General features: G+C 29.1%; 2 protein-coding genes across 2 annotated transcripts; both read right to left on the reverse strand.

Annotated features, from left to right (window-relative positions):
- Positions 1-4,448: 4,448 nt before the first annotated feature.
- LOC111024954 (uncharacterized) lies at positions 4,449-7,381 on the reverse strand. The gene is made up of 2 exons (XM_022302778.2): positions 6,558-7,381; positions 4,449-4,741 (listed from the first exon to the last, which is right to left on the reverse strand). Exons 1-2 carry the CDS (start codon positions 7,162-7,164, stop codon positions 4,578-4,580), a joined length of 771 nt encoding a protein of 256 aa, XP_022158470.1. The 5' UTR covers positions 7,165-7,381; the 3' UTR covers positions 4,449-4,577.
- Positions 7,382-12,041: 4,660 nt separating this feature from the next.
- Positions 12,042-15,832, reverse strand: LOC111024958 (nudix hydrolase 8). Its single transcript, XM_022302787.2, is given in 10 exon segments — positions 12,042-12,254; positions 12,257-12,440; positions 12,517-12,625; positions 12,933-12,967; positions 13,623-13,673; positions 13,776-13,853; positions 14,080-14,217; positions 14,332-14,397; positions 14,904-15,187; positions 15,453-15,832. Coding segments are annotated over 10 exon segments (1,089 nt in total). The 5' UTR covers positions 15,571-15,832; the 3' UTR covers positions 12,042-12,228.
- Positions 15,833-18,109: the final 2,277 nt, after the last annotated feature.

Raw genomic sequence — 18,109 nt, forward strand, 5'->3', positions numbered from 1 at the left:
TTGATCGTTGGAAGGGAACTGCAGGCATTTATTGGGTGGCAAATAAAAAAAAAAAGAAAAAAAGAAAAACAGGGCTAAATTAGGTAATTAAATTTTGAATTATGATTGGATTTACACTCAAATCAAGACCCAAGATGCTACTTACAAGTTTCTTAATCAATTATTAAGAGCATAATTGCTATGCTGGTCAGTTAAAAGTTTATATAATCGATTATAACGTTGGAGGTTCGAATTTCCATTTCCACATGTTGTTGAACTGAATAAAATACATAATTATTGATCTATTGATTTTTGAAAAGGTTGAAAAAATACCCGTAAACTACTATAATTACAGTCTCGATCTATATATATATACCATATTTATCTATGTAAGAATTTACAAAAGTGATATCTATTGTGTAGTAGCAGAATTTAAGAAAAAAAATAGCTACATAAGAATTCGGTGAACCATGAACCATTTATTTACGTAGTAATGACATATGTTTCACTAGACTACAATAGAGATTTGAATCTCCCACAACTTAATTGAGTTATTTTCAAATTGACTCATTTGTATTTTCTATTTTTTTAGTACAATATATGGGGTGGGAGGATTCGTACTCGCGACCTTGATCGGACATAGATGTTTTAACCCGCTAAACTATGTTCAGGTTAGCTGCATTTTTTATTGTTAATTTGTCTCTACCCACATTTATTCGGAGCCGTTTGTTTTTTGGGAATGTAGACGCCCAACATCTTCAGATGCTCGGAATTTGAGATGTCCGGAATTCAATATAGACACGTTTGTTTTGTAAGAAAACTTATAAGGATATTCGGGAATATTTGGATGTATTAGATTTGTTTTTATTAATTTAGTATTTTCTTATATGTTATTTTGTACGATAAATTAATTCATATTAATATAAGATTTTTTAAAGAAAAATATTAAAATACAAAATTTCGTTGGGATTCATTGTGTTGGAAATAAATCAGTCCAACAACTTTTTCAAAATTTTTGAAAACACAGAATCTTCTTAAATTCTTGATAAAAAAAAGGAAAAAAAATATAACAAAATATGGAAAACAATGATGAAAATACAGAAGATATTGATCTTCCAATTGAAAGGAACTTCCTTCCCATGAATTCATAAAATAAAATATTAAAAATTTTTAACAGAAAACACAATCGAAAAAACGTGAAAAAGATGGAAACATACAGAAAAAGGAAGAAAAATTGAGTGACAAATAAATATGAGACGGCTGAGAGAAAGAAAAATATTTTAAACTTACGATTATCGTAATCCAAACAAGATAATCTAGATGTCCAAAACGAACGGCCCCTGCTCGTAAGGTGTATTTTCTCCGCCTACAACTACCTCTTTGCACATTTTTCACCGTGTCTCGTTAATTTCTCACCACATGTATTTTTCCTCGATGATATTTTTTAAAATATATATATATATATATATTTTATATTTGCTGGTAGATATTTTATTTAATGAGTGGGAATCATTGACTTTATTTTCCTTTCTGCTGTTAGTTTTTTGTACGCTATTCAATTTCAAAATTTATCACAATTTCATGACATTAAGGAACCGAATACCAAATTTATTATTTTTGAGGAAAATACTCATAATATGAAATCATAATATGCTCACGTCGAGAATTGTATTTCTTAATTAATTACTTTTGAAAGTAGATTTCTAACATGTATCTAATTTTTTTTCGAGTTAAATACTATTTTTATCCATGTATTTTTAGTTCATTTTAGTATTTGTATTTCCAAAACGTTAGTAACTATTTTGATCATTTAATTTAATTTTTAATCTAATTTTATTCAATCACAATTTCAACACTAACACTATAATTCATATTTTTTGAAATGTACCAATGACTATATTATTAGGTTTCTGTGACGGATAGAATTTGTATTAAAATTTTAAAAATAGAGACTAAAATAATCATTTTGTAAAAATACATGAACCAAAATAAATATTTTAAAAATACAAGAACTAAAATGAACCAAAAGCCAAAATTCTACGAACCATATTAGTATTTACGTTTTTTTTTTTAAATTTTATCTTCCTTGGACACAGAAGAAACTTTGAAAGATATCTTCGCCCATTATATAGAAACTCAAACTATCATTTTCAGTTACCTTAACTCAAATGGAGGAACTTGAAATTGCAATTTTGTAGAAACGTTTAATTCTAAATTTTAATATTGTACTATGCTTAGATCATTCTAAGAATTTTTTTTAGGCAAGATTTGAATAAGTATTAAAATATTCACGGTTCAAATTTTCATCGTAAACTTCAATTAAGTATTACGATTTTTACCTTCCCATATTTTTTTTACGTCGCCTACCTATATACTTCCGTGAATAAATATATCCGGGAGGGCTATGTTAGAAAAGATATATGGGTATGGAGGGGGTTTCGAAGGGGTTTAATAGTAAGAAAAAAAAAACTAGGATTTTCAATATTGTTCAAATCTGAAATTGAAAACTAGGAGGATATATTGGAATGCAAAATATATCGAAGTTTATTTGATGTGACGAAATTAAAAAGGACAGTTGCAAATATGACAAAAAATATTTAGTAAAATAAGTAAAATAACAATCACATTTAGTTTTTTCAAATAAAAGTATTTTTTTCAACAAAAAATACCTACAATATATCTTACTAGCGATATATGTCTATGATATACCACTGATATAATAATGATATACAATTGATTTACTTATGATATAACTATGATATCTACTGAACTTCTAATATGACTTACCATTGATATACGTATGATAACTATTGATTTACCACGTCGATACAACATTTATATATCTATGATATATACTTGGTATGTCTTTAATTTACTATTGATATACAAATGATATACCACTGATATAACTTCTTATATATGATTTACCACTAATATAACACTAATATATATTTGATATATACTTAATATGCTTCTAATTTACTATTGGTATAACTCTGATATAACCATAATATCTATTAATATATCTATGATACATGTGTGTTGATATAATACTATTATATCCACTATTTCAACCAAAAACTTGCAATGATAAACTAGAATTTAAGCAACTGGTATACCTTATATTTAGTATATCAGTTGCAAATATATTTTAGTATACCATACATTTGAGGTATATATATATATATATATTAGAGGTATAATACATACATCTAATAATGTATATCATGGGTATATCGAATGTATATCGGAAGTATATCAGAGGTACATCGAATGTATATTAGATATACATTGGATATATATCAGATACAGATATATATTAGATGAATGTCATAAGGGTAAAATCGGAATAATAAAAATTTTGAAAATAAAAATTTAAATATTTTGCTATATTTGAAATTTTGAAAAGCTGATAACATTTTTTGAAATACATAAATTATTTTTGCTACCTAAGGTTAAAGCTAAATTTAACTTAAAAGAACCAGGAATTTATATGTAAGAACTAAGAAGTCAAAATCTTCTAATTTCTAATTATGTTTTAATAATATTTCTCTTTTATTAAAAAAAAATTTTAGAATCAGATTGAAAGAATTTGTATATTTTAAAATATTCTCTATAGTTTTATAATAGATAACTTCAATGAAAATACGTCTTAAATTAATCCAAGAATACTAAAGTTATGTTAATCAAAAGTTGTAAGGTGGTTAAGATGTTGACTAATATTTTCTTAAAAAAATAAATAAATAAAGATGATGTTGTCTGATATAAATTTATATTTTTTGTTTAATTCTCTTTGGATGTCAATTATATTAATTTAGCTTAGGCTTATCTAAAATTAGCTTAGGTTTCATAGATGTGTGGATTTTACATATTAAAGGTATTCTGTTTACATAAATAATTATTTTAATTACTCAAAATTAATTTATTGTTATTTTTTTTGTAATGAATTATGGTTTTCCTTTTAAAAAATTTTCATGAAAACTTATTGTTTACCGATCATAAATTTAAAAAGTTATGAAATAATTTCAATGTTTTATTTTTGAAAAAAATCATATCAATTTGTTTTAATTAAAAAGTATAGTAAATTGAACATGAAAGGTTACAAATAGAAATGAAATTAGTTCTAATGAAACACACATTCGATAACGTTTTCATTTCTTGTCAGTTTAATAAATAGAAATAGAACTATATTTGGTAATTGTTTATTGTTGATTTTTTTATTGAAAAAAAAGAAATCGAAACATAAGTAACTATTTCTTATTTTTGGTTCTTTAAAATTTTAAATTTGAAAAAACAAATTTTTGTATGAAAAAATTAAATATTCAAATTTTCTATCATATATTTATTTTAAAATATTTATTATGCCTCCTACAAGTCAAGAATGAAAAAATTATACCTTATTTATATTTTGAAAAAAAAAAAATGGAAATGCCCAAATTACTATGGCCATAGTACCGAGAGAAGAAAAATTAATCAACTACATTTTTTCATTTACTTTTATATTAACAAGAAAACTTCAAATTTTCATCACAATTTGTGTAAAACTTGAGAAAACTAATATTAAAAACAAAACCAAAAATATACAATTCAAAATTGGCTCAAACTAATTGGTGGTTTATAGGATCATCTGAACCATTTTTTAGGGCTTCATATGAATTCTTGTCATCTTCTTCCTTTGGATAATTTTGCTTTTTTGAGTGAGATATCTTCCCCATCACCATTGCTATGGCCACCATAGCTGCAACCAAGCAAATGCTAACCACTGCACAAAGATAGCAAAACAAAATAAAAATTATTGCTTTCTTTTTCATAGCGTCGTAAATGATTAAATTACAAGTTTGGTCCCTAAACTTTAAAAGTTCTGTCTAATAACTATCGGGACTTTTAATTTTGTGTCTAATAGATTCTTGAACTTTAAAATTGTCTAAAACTGTCTCAAAACGTTCAATTTTGCATATGATATTCCTTAACTCATTCGACATTTAATTTTGTATTTAATAGAATTTTTTAAAAGTCGTTAAAAAAGACTAAACTTGTAAGAAGTAATCTTTTTTGGGTGGTCATTTCATTTCTTTCCACCGTAATTTTGGCAGGACACTGCACCCACTAAATATAGTCATATATTTGTATTAAAGCGGAAAAAACTTGTGTTAAAATTTTTGCAAAAATGAGATTAAATTAGTGACCAAAATGGACGTTTTGAAAGTATAAAAAATAAAGAGATCAAAAATAGTATTTAAAACTATATTTTATATAATTCTCCTAAAAATTTCAATTTAATATTTAAAAATCACTCAACATTTGACCAACTTCTAAAAGACTTGATAATTAACAACTAGAACATAAAGTATTCAGTCTTGCATATATACTTTTCCAACATAAGACTTTGAATATTCAAAGTCAATTCTTATCTATGACATAATATGGAAAAAATCAAATAAAAATAGTAATTTCCAAAGCACTATAGTTTATATGATTGCAACAGTTAATTTATCATAAAGATTCTTAAATAATAATTTGGTGGCTAATGAAGATTTATGTTACAATCTATATGAAATCATTCATGATTCTAATGGATTATTTTTGTCTGTTTATTTTATTGAAGGGTTTTAAAAAAATGATTAATATAGATGTGATTAGGCAAAAATGATTTTTATATATATAGTGATTAGGTAGCAAAGTTGAGATCGATAGTGATTAATATATATATAGTGATTAGATACTTTTTAATTCTTAAAAAACTTATTACTATTTCTAAGGTCGATAGGCTGACTCACAGCCTGCAATTATTGAACTATTTAAAGCCTATCAGCCCTGCAATTATTGAACTATTTAAGAAGAATATTCTTTTTAACTTTCAATTATACATCAAATAATTGATCTTTTTAACTGAAATAATGTTTAATAACACTTTTTAAGTTTGAAATCCTATTTGGATAAAAAGTTAAAAGGTACGTTTGGTAATGTTACAATTTTTTATTTTTTGTTTTTTTATTTTCAATTTTTGGTAAACATGAACATAAACGTTTTTAAGAAACCATTGTCAAAGTTTTGTAAAATTTTAGAAACAACCCAATCTTTTTTTATTCGTTGAAATTGTTTTCAATTTCTTCCCAAACATAGACAAAAAGGTTATTTCATCATTTTTACTTATCAAATTCATGATAAATAATAACATAAAAATTCAAAATATTTAATTTGAAAAATTAATCATAAAACATTAACTTTTTTTTTCTAACTTAAAATTTCAAAAAAACAAGAAATAGTTAATATAAACATGTTCTTCTTTCCATTTTCAATAACAAAGAAAGAATAAAAAATAAGAAAGAGATACCAAATACAATTTTTCTTTATTGAAAGAGAGGAAAGCCAAAAAAAAACGTTATCAAACGAATCGGTAAAGATTTATTGTACAGCTTTTTAAACTCTTTGAACCCCATAAGATTGATCAAAGTAGATTGAATAGCAAGATCATAAGTATTCAATGAACATAAAGAAAAAAGATTCTTTTCTTTTCTTTTTTCCCTTTTTTTTCTTTCATTGTGAGGGTAGAGTAGCAAAGGAAGAAAGAAATTGACCTTGAAGATTTGTAGCTTTCAAGAAACACCCTGTTTTGCACTCTGTTTTCCTCTGCTTTTCATCAAAACCCCAACTCAAGGAAAGTCCAAAGGACCCATCATCAAGATAAGGACTGTACTCAAATGGGATCCCCACTCTCTTGACTTCCCTGCAGCGCCTAGGCGCTGCCACCAGCGGCGCCGCCCTCACAACATACACATAGTAGCCATGATCCCCTTGCTTGCTCAGGCACGGCACCGGCGTCGAAGGCGGCGGCAGTTTCACCGTGCAGTTGACGTAGATGTAGTCTTTGAGGGCATAGAAGTAGCGGAACGGGGTTGGAGCGAGGTCGAGATCGAGGAAGACGCCGTGGACGCAGCCGTGGGGGTCTGCAAGATCCAGCCTTTTTTGGTCGTAGGAAATGGATTTCACTGCCAGAGGTAGAGATGATTCATGGCTTTTGAAGTGGATTGTTGTGGTGTTTTCTGAGCAAGAGAGGTTTAGTTTGAAAGGGAAGTGGAGCTTTGTACAGCCATGGCTATGGCTATGGCTGCAGCTTGGTTCAGCTTTAATGGAGGTGGAAGAGAAGAGGAGGAGGAAGAAGAAGGAAAAGACTGAGATTTCCATTTAGTTAATTTCTTGAGACAAGTAAGATTCATATTTGGGAAGCTATATATATATATATATATATATATAAAGATTGAGGGGCTCTTTAGTCATTTTCGGAGGGAGAAGTAAATTGGGAATTTTCTTAACTTATTGGTTAAGTTTATAGGCTAAATACATCTTTTTGATGTCTTAGTTTGGGTGTTTTTTCAGTTATTTTAAAAGAATAGTACCCGATCAACATCTATCTTTGTACTGACTATCAATAATTTGATAGCTTTAAAAAATAGAGAGAAAAATATATATATTTTTTACATTTTTCTTCCCTACTGGTAAAAAATTTAATAGGATCAAAGAGGGACGGCTAATTAATTGGTATCTGGTAAGCACCTAAAACATGGGTCATTTTAAAAATTTTTTATTTGATTTCTTATGTTTTGATATTTTCAATTTCGTTGGTGAGTTTTTAAAATTGGTTTATGATGAATTTGTGTGTGACGTGATACTTGATGAGTTAGTAGAGATTAGGCAGTTTACGAGAGTAAGATTTCTAATTCCTCTTTTAAATTTAAGAAATGGGCATAATTTTTTATCTCTCTTTATCTTACAATAGTTAATTCCTCCTAACTTAGTAAGTATTATGCCATGTAAGCTTATTATCAACCAATTATTTACCTAAAAAAAATTATATAATTGAAAAATGTTAAATTGTAGGGAGGACTAGAAACTTTTTTAAAAAATAGGGACTAAATAAAAAAAAAAAACCTAAATATTAGGGATAAAGCATACTTTTAGGTAAAGGTTGTATAGTTTAAAGTCCTAGCAATGATATTTTTTTATAACTTTTTTAAAGTAAGATTCTGAAGAGAATGAGTTTTAGTTTAGTTTATGAAGGCAAGTAAGATTCAGGCAGCTATATAGGTTTATTGGGTTTGCCTTTTTTTATCTCTTTTGAGAGAGAAGTTGATGAAAATTACCCTTTTAGGAAATATATAACTTACTTGTTAAGTCTATAATTCTGAGTATCTTAGTTGTATAGGGTAGGGGTTTACTATCGATCAGTCGGGTCTGTTTTTAGGTCACATCGACCAACTGTTCTCTTTACTTTCCCAAACTGACTGCCAAACGACGTTCGTTCGATTGGTCTAGTCGATTTTTCGACCTCTTATGTACCCTTAGTATAAGGTGCAATTCAACTAGTCAAAGTATTAATAATTAGTTAAAAGTTATGGGTTTAAATTTCTTCTTTTTTTTTTTTAATTGTAAGATTTTTTTTGGAAATGTTTGAATGGTAATAATTAAATTTAGAAAACTATGGTTAAATTACAAGTTTGGTTTAAACTCACGAGATGGTGTTAATAGGTCCATAAATTTTATGAAATGTTTAACGGGTCTATAAACTTTTAATCGAAGGGACATACTAGACAGACATATTTTAAAGTTCAAAGATCTATTAGATATGATTACAACAATTTGTAGAATAAATTACTAAACTTGTAACTTACCTTGGATCGTAAATTAACGAATCAAAGTCTAGAAACTAAACCTAAGTTAATTCTTTTGTAATCTTAGCATAATTATACAAATCTAGGCTTCTCAATTTGGGACTTAATAGATTTAAGTTTTATGTCTTAAAGATTTTTTTTCTTTTTTTTTTTTTTAAAGAAAAGTAAGTCTTCTTGTAAGACTCGTTTAATTCATTGGCAATGGTGTATAATTAATGCGTGACATTTGGTTTTGGGACCTACAAAGGGACAAGAAATTAGCTACAAAGCAAAGCATTTTTTCCACAATTGGTCAAAACTCAAAAGATACACCATATTATTGTATTAGTTATTATTTTTTTTTTAGTTTCTCATTTTTAAAATTAGATTTATTTACTCATTATATTTTGATTAATATACTTTCAACATTTTAGTTTCTCCACTTTATTTTGTGATCCATGTACTTTAATTTTTTTTTTAGTCTATATATACTTTCAAAATGTACATTTTGTCGCCCTACTCTTAAAAATTACCATTTTAATTGATTTATTTTCATTTTTATCATAATTTTAACTTGACGCTTCACTCACTAAATTTTTTGAAATGTAGTCGTAATTTATATTAAAGGGTTTTTATTCTATATAAAATTTGTGTGTTAAAATTTTGTAAATATGGATCAAATTGATCACTTTTTAAAATAGATGAGTTTGTTTTGAAAGTAGAAGGACAAAAATGAACTAAATAAAAAAATACAAACACCGAAATAATATTTAAACATTGTATCGGATAGTGAGAAGGCGGAGACCAACCAAAGTAAAAACAATTAAAAAAATTCACTATCCCAACATATTTTCCATATTAAAAAAATAAAATTCATTTTAGAAAAGCCGACATATTATTTATTATTATTTTTCTTTAACACCACTGGTGCGTATTTAAAAAATAATAATAATAAAGAAGAAAACAATTTTATTTTATTTTTAGTTTTAGGCTTTTAGCACATGCCCCTTTTTTTATGGTCTAATATTAAATTAGATCTCTTAGGAAGTTTTTTTGGCAGCCTAGTATTTCTTTCTTCATTGACTTTGGCTATGATGGAAACTGAGTCAACCTATGTTTGTCTTCCATTACAAAACTTTTCCAAATTTTGAATCAAGACATATTTGACTCACGAGTTAAGCTTGTGTAGCTCGAGATTAAGGAACAGAGGCTACGCTGCTTAATACATGAATTTGTGTCTTCTACGGTAGAATGTGAGATTTTGATAACGAAAATAGAATAATAAAAATATAATATCATTCTGTTTTGACAACAAACGCCCACACTTAAGTTTCATAGCTCTGGGAAAAGTCAATAGTTGCCGTACGAGACTTCCTTGTATTTTGTTCATTTATATTTTTATGTTGCATATTGAGTTTTACAAATTATTAGTTTACGAAATAAACACAAGTTACAGAAATCAAGATCTAGGTCCAAGGTCGATCTCATAATAAAAAAATGGTTAATTTACAAGTTTGGTCTCTAAACTATCAAGGGTTGTGTCTATTAGGTTCTCGAACTTTGAAGAGTGTCTAATAAGTCTATGAACTTTTAATTTTGTATCTAAGTCTTTGAACTGAACAAATGGTATGACCTATAAAATACAAATTTGGGGCTTTATGGTCCGTTTGGTAACATTCTCGTTTCTTGTTTATGTTTCCTCATTTTTAATAAAGAAAAATAGATTTGCATGACCTTCAACACCTATGGACTAATTCAAGAATGATAAAACATAATTTTTATTTATATTTTAGAACAAATTGGAAACGAAAACAAGAAACAAGAACTTGTTTTTATTGTTCAAAATTTCTATACAATTTTGAGAATATTTCACAAAATATAAGAAACAATAAATATAAATAGTTGTCAAATGCTTATGTTTCTTAGTAAAATTGGAAACCAGAAACAACAACTAACTTGGTTTCTTGTTTCTCCTTTTATAGAAATTTTGGGAACAATCAAAACAAGTTTCTCTTGGAGGTTGAAATCATGCAACACATTTTTTTCATTAAAAATAAAGAAACCGAAACAAAAAACAGGAACGTTACCAAAGAAGCTCTTGGGGTACGTTCTCATTTATTATTTCCAATTTTATTAAGAAATTTAAGCATTTGATAACTAATTATGTTTCTTGTTATATAGTTTTTTATAAACATTCTCAAAATTGTATATAAATTTTGGAAACAACAAAAACAAGTTTCTTGTTTCTTATTCCAATTTTTAATTTGTTCCAACATAAAATATTATCATGCAATTATATTTTTCTTTATTTAAAAGAGAAAAGAAAAAACGAAAATGTTACCAAAAGAGCCCTTATTAAGTGGGCCCTTAGAGATCTACTTGATAGTTTTTATAATTTAATAATTTATTATATACCACCGAAAAACTTTTGGTATTTATTTATTTTGAAAAAATTAGACTTGAGAATTGGATCAAACATTTCTAAATGATTGGTTGAGTTGGGATTGATTATAGTTTTATATTCAAATTAAATGGAACCAAATAATAAATGAATTAAACCAACCAAAATGTTATTAATGGATAAAATCATTTATGAACATACTTTTTTTAGTCATTATCGTTAATTTTTTTTAACAGAAGTTAACTCTATCCGTTCTGTTTGATAATAATTTTACTTTTGGTTATTTCCTTTTTAAGATTAAGCTTATAAATTGTACTATATCTATTTATTCGAAACATTTTTTTTTTAGTTTAAGCGATTTTTTTTACAAAACAAGTAATTTTATTTTGTTTTTTTAAATTTGCTAAAAGATCAATTTTTTTTAAGTAAAAATATATCAAATAAATGGTGAGAAAGCTAGTAAGTATAATTTTAAAAAGGTGTAGGACTAAAAACGAGATCGTTATCAAATATGTCTTAATTGCCGTTCTTAAAAGCTAAATGCAGTAGATTAGACGTTGAATTTCAAAATGGGATCAATTTTCTATTAAACTATTAATGAATAACTAATAAAAAGGACTAAAATAGGTTTTTTTTTTTTTTTAAATGGAAAGTTTGGAAATGAAAATATAAAGTTGGAAAGTAAGGTTTAGACCAAAATAATTAGTTCAAATTGTTATTTTTCATAAAATTTTAAAATAAGCCCTTCAAGAAACAAATCAATCCCAATCTTTTTTTTATTTCTTGTTTTTTGATTTCAACAATACCGAGATGAAAATGGTAATAATCATTGAGTTATGTTTATGTCCAACTAACCAAATATTACTTAATTTAGTTATTTGATCCACGTCCAACTACGGATCAACTGGGTTGGATAATATCATAACCCGAGACAATTGAGTTGGGTACGAAACATTTCTTAACCAATGAACACTCTAGTTTTTGTCGAGACAAATCCATTTTGACTGGATTCGTGTAAAAACAACATTTTGTTGTGTATTTATATCTAGACATGTACAAAGAAGAACATTTTGTGCTAGAACCTCATGTTATTCATATTCTACAAAAGAGTTCTATAATTACATATTCTATTATCAGCTACATATTAACATAAATGCATGAAAGGAAAACACATGCCATTGGCAATGAATGAGCAGTGCTTCAATTCAGTTCCCAGTACAGTTGAGATCTTCGCCGTCGATGATGTTGTAATAAAGAGACGACAGTTTACCGTCGAATTTCGAGACGAGCTGGTGAACGTTTAACCCGCAGTAGTATTTATCTAGTCGGGCGATGCAGATGTCGATAATCTTCTTAAACATCACATCTTCTTGTACAAGGGGTTGCTCCACAAATTCAGCTAAAGGCATCCACTGTATTACCAGAGAAAAGATTGAGCTTTTCTTCTAAGAAATGACAGTATATTCTGTGAGTTAAGAAAATTACTACCTTTGCTGCTTGGATTTCGAGATCATCGACGATAATCTGGGTCGACAATGGTCTAAGCATGCATACAAAGAACAAATCAGACTTCTCGTATGCCACATTGTGAGCGTGCCTGGAAAAGGGAAGACAGTATTAGATCTCAGTGATCCAATTTTAAGAAGTTACTGCAATACATTGCTGTTTTTACGTCAATCTGAATATAATTCAACTGATTGAGACATATATCATCGACCAAACGACAGAATGTTCAAATCCCTACCTCATATATTCTTGATAAAAAAACATTGTTGTTTTGATAGTAGCTTATACTAGGTCAACATTCGACAAGATCAAATAGCGCGGGAAACCCAGTGATTCCCGAGCTCTCCAAATTTTTGTACTTCACATATTTATAGGTGGAGAAAATAAATTCTTTTTACCTGAATGCTATTACTTCAACAAACTCGGTCTCAATCTGCAAAACAGAGCAAAGAGAATCCATCAGAAGAGACCACAAACTTGATCACAGCTGATCTCAGGAGCCTCTAAGAGGAACTGCTAAGCTTATTGGGAGATGGAAGACTAATAAATTTAGACTCTTTGTTTGGATTAGCATTCATTGCAAGAACAACATGATAGTTATAGTAGAGTACAGAATGATGTAATCTAATTTCTCGTGGGGCAATATTTTTGGGCAAAGGAAAGCGTCTTTGATTGGGACTTTTCCTTTCATAGGACACCCATGAGGGCCCTTATGTGGGTCGTTTGGCTAGAAAGAAACAAACGAAGTTTTAAAGATACTTTTTCACTACACGAGAAACTTTCAATGAAGTTATTTTTTGACTTCCGAATTAGTATTCTCTCTTAAGATATTTTCTAGGATTGTTTTTTTATAACCGGAAGTCAGAGTTCTCCGCTATATCCAGGGGCACCCGCACTAGCTCCAAGGTAATATTTTTTGGGTTTTGGAGATCTCTCTCGTAAATCTTTTGGCTAACGGGAAGGTTCCCTCTGCCTTTCAAAAATCTTAGTATACAAATGTTAGAAAAAGCTTATAGTAGAAAGGAAAAAAAAAAAAAAACTTAAATAAATGAACCTTAAAAAGCAAAGGTTTAACAGCAAATTCTTACACCAGTTTCTTCCTTCACTTCTCTAGAAACTCCTGTAAAGATCTCTTCCTTCTGATGAACACAAAAAAATTCAAAAGAGTTATACCCAAGAAAAACTCCAAATTTAACTCATACAACCATGGCGACAAACCGAACTTAAAGCCGATCGAGTACCTCGACAATGAAACCAGTAGGTATTTTCCAAAAATTAGCAAATGTTGGAGAACAATATTTTTCTTGCACTACCAAGACCTGTTGTCAATGATCAGATAACTTTAGTTTAGATTAAGCTTATTGTTTGAATCTAATATTATATGTCAACATTGGAGATTGGCTATAATGAATGCACAAGCTCTTTGAAAGCGAACACCTTGTAGAAAAACATCCAAGGTTTGATGAAATCAAATTGTCAAACTTGAAGCAAAGGCAAGAGGATTTTAATGTTTTCACTTGTAAGAAAGCTCGACAAAGAATATACCTCGTTTCTATCGTTAATGACGAATCCTCCAACCCCGACGTGGTGCGAGGCATTTGAAGGAAGCATACATGGTCCGTCGGGTATCCAATAAGTTAACATCAAGTACTCTGGCTGTGCATGATGGTACTGAAATCCTGCCTGTGACCCAAATAACTAGTCTTAGAGGAGCATCCTCATCCTCGCTTCGAGGGAATCGGTTTCTATTACACCGAAACAAAGACAGCTACGACTGGAATCCGATAAGGACGTTACCTTTACGGCGATTGGAACTAGCTCTGATTGTTCTACTGGCAACTTAAGCCAAACTCCCTTCTTTCCCTGCAGCAGAAGAGATTCTCAGTATACTATTCTCACTGAATATGAAGTAGTTTATGCCTTTATGGTACCTGAAATATGAAACTGGATTGAATTCAACATGAAAATTAAGGTGTGAAAACATCTGATTATGTGGGCTCTGTAGTTTATAATGAAAGAATAGATTGTCTTATGCAATTAAGATATTTGAAACTTGAAGGTTTCTGCATGATATTTGATTCTCAATATTTCAAATGGTTTGAAAACTTGGTGACATCTGATTCTGATTTGAGAACTCTGAAGAAAACAAAGGGTCATAATACCCAACCTATTAGATTCCATTCTGAAGTACAGGAACTAAACTTATAATTTAACCGAAAATCTACACGTTCTCAAGCTCATATTGAGCATTTACATCTAACGAAAAAAGTAAGTAATTCGAGACGAGCGTCATACACGTCTCAAGTGAGGATATCAAATCAATCTTTAGTAGAAATATAAACATCTGACATGATATGAAGAAGTTTTACCTTCTTTTTCCAATGGGACATAGAGAAACGAAGATTGGACGAAAAGACGATCGGATTTGTGGGCAATCGGTCTGGATCAATCACAATTCCATCATACTCATCATCAACAGCTTCTAATAATCTACTGTCGTTTGAAAATAGCTTAGAACTCAAGCCATTTGTTCCATTTATCTGATGTGTAAAAGCTTCTGGTGCTAGTTTTTTTTGCCCAATTGAACTCACAGCTCCATTACAATATGCCGCCTTGTTTGGCTTACTCAAATAAGAAGCCTTGGAAAATCTCCCTGAACAAAAATTTCATCATTAATCTCAGATACCCAACAGATGCAAAGTCCAGAACATCTCAAATACACAACATTAATCTCTCCAAAAGTACAAGGAAGAAAGAAATGTATGGTGTGCAAAACATCTGCCAAATTTCTAGTAAGAAATGGAAAAAAAATGTTGGCTCCATATAATCTAAACATACCAAACATTCAAACTTTCCCCTCATCTTTTGAACAATTTTGGTCATTCGAGAAAGAACATAGAGAGAGAGAGAGAGAGTACCCCTGCAAGAACAGAATCTAGAAAACCTCTCAACTTGGTGCCTGAAGCTCAAAAACGGCGAAGAGTGACATTTCTGGTAAAGAAACAGGGATTTGGATTCAAGCAACGACATCTCCATCAATGGCGAACCTCAAAGAACACCCACAGAAACTCCAAAGATCTTCAAAATTGGAAGATGGGTCATAAGCAAAACTCCATGGGAGAGGTGGGAGTGAAGATAATGTAAAGAAAACCCCTTAGAAATGATCGAATTTCGGAGTGAACAAGAGATGGGGAAATTTCGCACATTACACGGTGAAGGGGAAGGGGAAGGGGGGAGTGATGGAAATGGAGAAATGAAGACGAAAATGGAGAAGATTGAGGAGGGAAGGAAACAAGCTTTGTTTGGGCGTGGCCCCCATATTTGTACAAAGAGACAACGCCATGGAAGCGACAGATTTGCAATGGCAATGGCAATGGGATGATTCATATTTTCATAATAATGTGTGGTTTTGGTTTTTTGAGGGCTTTGGAAAACGACAGTGGAAAATCGACTCAGGAATTGGAAATCCTTCTGGCAAATTGGGATTCATGGATCTCTATAAAAAAAAATCATCAAACTAATTTTTTACACGAAAACAATGCCATTAAAATATCTGACACAACACGAGAGGCCAATCGGACAACAGAATCACAGAAAATGGGAGAAAAATGCCCAATTATCTTGGCAAGTGTTCTACTATTATTATTATTTTCACCACCGTTCGAACTTCAAATCTTTTGGTTGACAAATTAAATTAAGCTATTCTCATAGTGGTGGAAGTATTTTAATTCTAAACATAGGTTAAATTGAATAATATTTAATGTTTATCGGTCGGTCGGTATCTTCCTACTTGTCGAAATTGGATATCTACACCTACCTTTTTTGTAATTGAAAAATCTCTTTTAGTTATCAGTTCTTTAATGGTACTAAGTTGGAAATAACTGCTGTCAAGGATTTTATATTGAAAAGAAAAAGGATCTAACAATGATTTATAATAGTCATGCACTACTCCTCTCATTGTTAATTGATTTTGAGATGGAATCCCATGAATATTAATACCTACTAATTAGTAAACTCCTAAATATTACTCGTTTAAATTATGAATTTTATTTCTTAGTTGGATTTTGAATTATACTTTTATGGAGTTTGCTATTGTTAGATTGTGGCATAATACATTTGTCAATATGAGCCTAGTTCAAGTGGATTAAGTAGTTAATACATTTTTTAAAGTTGTTGATTCAATCTACTGCTCATACATTTGTTGAACTAAAAAAAAGGAAAAAAATAATAGTACAACGTACTTGTTTAGATAAATATTATTTGTTGAGTATATGATAGTGTGCCAATTTTAACATTCACCACAGAAAAAGATATAATTGAAAAATGTAACGGACTAAATTGAAAATATATCTAAACATTGGAGACTAAAATTTATATATTTCCAGTACTGTTGTGGTAAGACGGTAGAAATAAATAGATCGGGTATGTGGATGATATAAAATAACATGTAAGAAATACTCTATTCCCTTTTTCATAGACAATACTACTCGATTCTGTCTAGGTACCCATTATCTATTGTCGTTTCTCTAACCGGCTAACATTTGTTTAATAAGTATGAGAGGTAGCCAACATGAGCATAGCTGGATGATTTAGGTATCTTACTCCTCTAAGTCGAAGGTTTAATTACTAATCCCCATATTTTTTGTACTAAAAAACAGAGTATGGCAAGTCATCACATAAGCAGTTAATGATGTAAGCAAAAATTCAAAGTTATAGAGACATCATTAGAACTTTTTTAAGTTTAAATAATTAATAGAGAAATTGTATTAGGTAGCTAAATTTTTATACATATTTACGAAAATGTCAACCTCTTTCGTATTTTGTAAGTATGGTAAAATATTTGAATTTTTATTTTCGGAATTTTTATTATTTCAGTTTTTCCCTTATAATATCTTATATACGCCCAATGAGATATATATCTGATATACTCTTGACGGATGTATATATGATATACGTCCGATATATTTTTGATATATTTCCGATATATCTCTGATATATTTCCGATCTATATCTGATGTACATCCGATGCACTTCTGATATATATCAGATGTACGTATTATACATCTAATATACATATGATGTATCTCTAATCTATGGTATATTAAATATATATTTGTAACTCATATACGTATGTGTATCTTATCTGATATACATCCGATGTATCTCTAATGTACATTTGATGTATATCAGTGGTATACTAAATATATTTGTAACTGATATAGTAAATATAAGGTATATCAAATGTTAAATTTTCAGTGGTATATCAGTTGTTTAAATTGTAGTTTATCATTGCAATTTGTTGATTGATATACTAATATTATCAATAATTTTAATTGCTATATCCACTATCTAATCTATATTAATATTAATTAGATACTAAATATAAGAGATATCCGTTGATTAAGTTTATAAAGTATATCAGACTTTTAACCTTTTTTTTTGGACTTTCGTGGTCCATATCAATCTTTTATGTAATAATTTTAGATTCGATCTTTTTTGTTTACACCATTGTTTTCGTTTGGAAAAAAATTAATGGATATATTAGATTTATATCAACACATGGATAACATAGTTA

This window comes from Momordica charantia, assembly GCF_013281855.1.
Source record: "Momordica charantia cultivar OHB3-1 chromosome 10 unlocalized genomic scaffold, Mcharantia_2.0 BLBB01000010.1, whole genome shotgun sequence".
NCBI classification, from domain to species: Eukaryota; Viridiplantae; Streptophyta; class Magnoliopsida; order Cucurbitales; family Cucurbitaceae; genus Momordica; species Momordica charantia.